This window comes from Neomonachus schauinslandi, chromosome 7, assembly GCF_002201575.2.
Source record: "Neomonachus schauinslandi chromosome 7, ASM220157v2, whole genome shotgun sequence".
Classification (NCBI taxonomy): Eukaryota; Metazoa; Chordata; class Mammalia; order Carnivora; family Phocidae; genus Neomonachus; species Neomonachus schauinslandi.
The window spans coordinates 63,200,744-63,206,934 of record NC_058409.1 but is presented as its reverse complement, the minus strand read 5'-3'; the positions used below and the strand labels follow the sequence as shown (position 1 = coordinate 63,206,934).

The 6,191-nt window shown below is 39.7% G+C and overlaps 1 protein-coding gene and 1 non-coding gene across 2 annotated transcripts; both read right to left on the bottom strand.

The window, feature by feature from the left end:
• Window positions 1-1,443: 1,443 nt before the first annotated feature.
• Window positions 1,444-3,854, bottom strand: LOC110589106 (cytochrome c oxidase subunit 7C, mitochondrial). Its single transcript, XM_021699517.1, has 3 exons — window positions 3,651-3,854; window positions 2,563-2,706; window positions 1,444-1,751 (listed from the first exon to the last, which is right to left on the bottom strand). The coding sequence occupies exons 1-2, from the start codon at window positions 3,723-3,725 to the stop codon at window positions 2,590-2,592; spliced, it is 192 nt and encodes a 63-aa protein (XP_021555192.1). The 5' UTR covers window positions 3,726-3,854; the 3' UTR covers window positions 1,444-1,751; window positions 2,563-2,589.
• On the bottom strand, window positions 1,853-1,915 carry LOC123325429. The gene has a single exon (XR_006540433.1). It is a non-coding gene; the product is annotated as a small nucleolar RNA Z39 (small nucleolar RNA).
• Window positions 3,855-6,191: the final 2,337 nt, after the last annotated feature.

Genomic DNA, 6,191 nt, shown 5'->3' with positions numbered 1-6,191 from the left:
TCTCTGGAGAACCCAAACACAGAAACTAAACAGTTGTCTGGCCTCTACTACTCAATATACTTATGCACTAAGACCCAGCTAGCTGAAACTTTTTTATGATGGGGCAATTTGTGCTCCTCTCCCAGGACAGGCAAGTGTTTTTTTCTCCATTCATGAAAATCCTTGAATACTTTAACTGAGGAAGACAAATCTAGTAAGTCAGATGTTTTCTACCTAGACCTTGCTGCTAATGGTAACATTTGATTCATGATGTATTTTACTTCAGAAAAAAAATCATTTAAGACTTGCCAGAAACTAAAATGTTTTTATATAGCTTACTGAATCCGAAACAATACAAGATAGGTTCTATTCCCATTTCCTCCAAGAAAACAAGGACAGCTAAGTTTGTAATTTAATAGCAGAGATTTGAACCAAGAATTTGAAATCATTTTATGAACACTGAACTCCTGTTTTCACCTTCCCAAAGGTAGAAAGCCTTAATGTTCCATAAACACAGGATGACATCTGACGCATCAATGGATAATAAAAAAAAAAAAGACATGCAAGTAAGGGAATAAGCTGGGCAGTCATAAAAATTTAAATATATATCCATATTTTAGTAGTTATCACATGGTTATCGAAGACTGTCAAGATAGGCCCGGTCACACAAACTGAGAAAAAAAGAGTTGTTTTTTCCTTAAGGTTCCAGCAAATCAGGAGTTTAACATTAGGAGTACACAGGAAATCTAATGTTATGGTGAAGACTAGTTTAGGCAGTGGTTTTGTTCTATGAAAGGATGTAGAACCACCCAGAGCAACTTTTCAAGAATCCAGAGACTTTCTTGTAACTACTCTAGTTTTTAAATATTGGTTTAAAAACTACAACTCCCCTAATCACCAAAAAGTCTAGCACTCAAACAGACCACCAGTTTACCAACTCTGCTTTACAGTGTTCTTCTAACATCAGTGTGGTATTCCCAAAGTGACCGAACTAGGACTAAAACATTCAGCAACTACCTTTTTTCCTGCCCCAATACAAAGCCCTAGGAACTAAGTCATTACACTTTATGTAGCTAGCAGTATTTCACTATACATAATATGAATTTGATTCAGATACAATTACTAATCAGAGCCATCTTTTAGTCCATTTCTACTAAAATTCCAGAATAAACTTGTAATATTTCCATATTCTGACTTACATGCTATTTCATTTCATATATTCTACTTTTATTTAGTCTAAACAAGACTAGTATTGGTTAACAGCAAATTTATCAAGGCAAAATTTTAGTTTTAGATCACAGATCTGGAGGGAAAAAAAAAGCTCTCGGATTTCACTGTATACACTACTGGTTTTCCTCATGATTAATTATCACTTATGAAGAAAAACAATTTCACTGCTTCAAAGTAAGGAAAACTAAAAGTACACTTCCTTTCAATTAAAAAAATTACTATGGGACAACAAAGTCAAGTTTGCATTTTTAATAACATAAATTACCAACAAGGTCTTGACCTAGTAATCAAAAATTAAATAAAACCTCAAAATCTAAAAACAAGAAACAGGCTCAATCACACACTAATTTGACCAAACAAACTAATCCTGGAATATTTCCCAAATAAAACAGTAAGCACAACTATTACATTCCACGTTTCAGAGAAGAGGCATTAAGGAGTCATGCCATAAGTTTATTTACAAACATATTGAGTATGTTGAAAACAAGAGTTTGATCCATTTTTGAAAGAGACTGCACCTCTTAAAATGTTCCTTTTCACATCTGCAAATAAAGACAAAAAGTTATTGGCATTTAAAATGTCTCATTCATTAAAAAGAAATCATATAGTTTCATTAACATACTGTTTATCAGTTTATGACTGGTACATCAGAAAGCGTTTACAGTATCATGACTTTATTCATACTGATTTGCTTCATCATATGCACCAAAGTCTTTCCATTGTGGATCGCTTGGGTAAATCATTTCCCTTATTTTTAAGACAAAGTCTTTTCTTCCTAAAGGTATTTTTGGAATTTATCCTAATCAGCCCACAGAGCTCCCCGTAATGTTGCTTTGAGGAAAATTTTGATTACAATTAAGCTAAATACATCTTTTCTTCTCACACAAAGTATCTGCTAACCTTCCAACACACAAGATTGGTTTCGGCATATACAACGTATACTGCCCTCAAGACAGTCTAACCAGAACTCTATCTGGTTAGGAGTGTGAACTCTGGAACAAGACTGGGTATAAATTCTGGTCCACCATCACTAGCTATGGGATATTGGGCAACTTAACATCTTTTTGTCTTAGATTGGGTTAAGTCTCCCACCTACCTCATAGGCTTGCTAGGTAACGAAATGAGATTATTAATGTGAAGTGTGCCTGACAAACAGTAGTATCCAATAAAAACTGGCTTTCAGACAAAGAAACATCTGTTTATAGGTTTATCAACCTGTCTCCACCAATGCCGCATCTACACTAACTTCAGGAATCAGCCCTACACACTGTGTGATTGGGGGCGGGGGAGGGGAGGAAGAAAGAAATGTAAGAGAAAACATTGCTTTGGAAAGATTAGAAATCCATTAATTACCTGTTTGATGAATTAATTAAAACATCCTTATTTCTTAAGCAGCTGATGTCTTACTATAAAAAAAGGTGCAGCAAATCCAGATCCCAAGTACAAAGTCATCATAAGTAGTAATCGCCACTTGTTTTCCACTGAAAATGGCAAATTCTGTTGGGGGAAAAAAAGCAAGCAACAAAAATGGAACTTCAAAATCATCTGATTTTATAGATTATGTAAGTACACAGGGGATAGTAGGTTTTTTTTTTTTTACATAATCAGGTTATGTAGGCCATATATCATACCATCTCTTTAAACATTATGTTTTACAGCCCATGATCTTCATCACACTTAACACTATATGGTAAAAAGTAACTGGCTTTACTGAGCACCAGGCTGTGGTCTTAGTAAGTCAGGTGTAACACAGTGCTAAGTTTTATTTTAGAAAATCGAAAAATTTTATTCTCCAAGGGAGTTATAAATAGAATGCACTGCTGTAGTTTACGATCTTAGAAACTAGCCACCTAATAAAGCACACGGCAATGTTAACTGCATTACGAAGTTCGACTTTTTCACAACCAAGAAGCCCTACCACGTAAACCTTTTCTCAGCCCTTTACTACTAGGCCTCGGCCACTGGAGTACTTACTACTAATTACTCGATTTAATCTATTTATACCTGAAGCTAAACCCAACCTCAACTGAAGAGGTTTAATACTTCTTATTCAGTCAACTAGTTAGAGAAGACTCGACCCACAGCTATAGGCCTCACATCCTCACTTGTTTCCAACGACCTTCACTCCGAGTCCGGTGACCTCTAGTTCAGCTCTAAGCCACAAATATCTGCAGCCTTGGCCTCAAGGACCCGAGGGGAGCACTAAGGCGAGGTAGGGCCCACGGCTCTTCCTACTCATTCCTTTCCACAGCGACGGCGCGCGGCCAGGGTCCTGAGCTTTGGCCCTGGTTCCAGGGGGAACTGAAACGCCACTCGACGACCCAACTCCCATTTTCGGCTTCCCATCTCCCTCTCCACGGTCCACAGGAGGCCGTGGGAGTACAGCTAGTAGCAGCCAAGTGTCCCCTCCCCCAACAAAGCTGGGCCCTTTACACACTAACCTTCCCTGGGCCTTCCTCATAGTGGCTCCTACGGACCACAGAGGTTGTGAACCTCCGGATGCTCTGTCCCAACATGGCGCTGTTGGAAGTTCTGCGAAACGGGCAGAGCCCTAAGACCGTAGAAATGGCAGCACCACCAAGTCCTCCTCTTCTCACGACCTTGTCCCTCGGCGTGTAGGAGCCGAAAGGGAAGATGGGAAATGGGGAGCGACCGCGGAAAATGAGACAAGATGGAGGATCCCGAGGATTGTGGGAATTGTAGTTTAGAACGTCACACAGCCTTGTCGACTCTGAAGGGTTATGGGAAATGTAGTCTGACCGGCGACCTGGACAGTGGAGGGGGCAGCGAGGGGAGCGGTAGCGGGGGGTGTGTGTTGGGGGTCTGGAAGGACAAGAACCTACCGCGTTTCTTACCCACAGTGATTTATTCAAACCTGAATTCTTGTCAGGATTTTTGGGACCAGATTCCAGAACGATTTTACTGAATTTAGTGAGGCAGTTTCACCGAGTTTATGAAACACAGAAATAAGCCTTTCCCTTTTCTTTTTTGGCGATCCTCTCTATCTGTAATTTGCAGTACTCTGCCAGCGCTGAGAGAGACGTATGCTGTGATCTTATCCGAGGAAACAAAGCATAAACGCAACTAACCAAAAAATAAGCAGTACAAAGGATGTCAGAAAGGGCGCCTGGGTGGCTCAGTTGGTTAAGCCGACTGCCTTCGGCTCAGGTCATGATCCTGGAGTCCCAGGATGGAGTCCCGCATCGGGCTCCCTGCTCCGCAGGGAGTCTGCTTCTCCCTCTGACCCTCCTCCCTCTCATGCTGTCTCTCATTCTCTCTCTCTCAAATAAATAAAAAAAAACTTAAAAAAAAAAAAAAAAAAAAAAAAAGGATGTCAGAAAACCGAGTTGAAGTGCTAAGGGAAGGATTCCTGAAAATATAGGTCACTGAATAGATTAGAATTAGAGACAGGGCAGAGCAAACTCAAGGCTGGTATGGGTATGACATATTCGAGTGTGAAAGAGAAAAGCAGTCTCTTACATCTGGAGTTAGCCTGGACTGGGAATTGGTGTTGTGTATGTAAACAATTTCACAGAGTATCAGCTCAGACAAAGTTACTCTCTGTCAGAGATGGATCAAGAAAAGAGTAAGATTGGGTGTCTGGGTGGCTCAGTCATTAAGCGTCTGCCTTCGTCTCAGGTCATGATCCCGGGGTCCTGATCCTGGGGTTCTGGGGTGGATCCCCACATCAGGCTCTCTGTTCTGCAGGAAGCCTGTTTCTCCCTCTCCCACTACCCCCTGCTTGTGTTCCCTCTCTCGCTGTGTCTCTCTCTGTCAAATAAATAAATAAAATCTTTTTAAAAAAAATAAATATAAAAAAAGAGTAAGATCACTCCTTTATCATCTCTGAACATAGACAAAACATGAACATTGTCAAGTAACAAAAATGACCAAATATCACCATATCCAGTCTGAATTCTGCCTCTTTACCAATTACCACCTTAACCTTGGATTAGTCTTTCTTCCAAGTGAAATTTAGAAAATAGACAAAGTAACAGAAAACAAGCCCAAATCTTGTAAGTGTTGACATCTTTTTTGCTGAGATGCCCATGGTTCCTCACGGTATTTGGTCTCCCTTAATGCAGTGAGTAATAAGCCCAGCTTGTTTAATTATAAGTGTGTTCCTGGTGATCTTTGACTAGTGGGAATTAGGAAGAAACCAGTGATACATAAGGCTGGGAAAGTGGTATTAGATTGTGAAGGGCCCTGCTAACTTATGTTACTCATCTGTGGGAGAGCATATATTGCCTCAGATGGGCTCATTTATACAGCAGCAGTAAACGAAGTCCTGCTTTGAAAACTGGGTATATATGCTTTAATCTTATTTAGCTTTTGAAAGAGAAAAGTCATGCTTCTCCATCTCCAACCCACTTTAAAAAATTTAAAAGTTTCATTTCTACAAGTAACTTCTACAAGTAACTTCTACAAGTAACATTCTACAAGTAACTTCATTTCTACAAGTACTGTAGAGTACCAGGACTAGAGTAGAGATGCATGTAATGCGTTATAGTTGGTGCTCTCCTCCTAATAGAGGATACACGACATTAAGTTTTCTTAAATGTCTCTCAAGGCTTTTATGTATTGGATTTTGATTTAACTATAACTGGGAAACCTTTTCACATTTAGTATTTCTGGATTGTCCTTTTCAGTCTAATGTAAATAATATTTTTGCAAGATTGCAGGGTTCTCGTCTCACGGAGTCAAAGAATGAATCTCGTGGACACAAAAGGGTGACCGGAAGTGAAAGTTTATTAAGTGAAGGTGAGAACAGAAAGGAAAGTGAAAGCTCTCTAGAGTGAGAGGAGTCCCAAATGGGTTGCCACTGAGGGATTTTGGGGCCAGTCTTTTATTGAAAACGTGACCCGGAAGCTTGTTGCCTTAAGATTCTTGTGCCATCTTGGTTTGAACAGGGACTGTTGATAACACCACACCCTTAATAACTTACTTCTTTGGTCTGGTCATTTTCTGTGATTATAATGTAG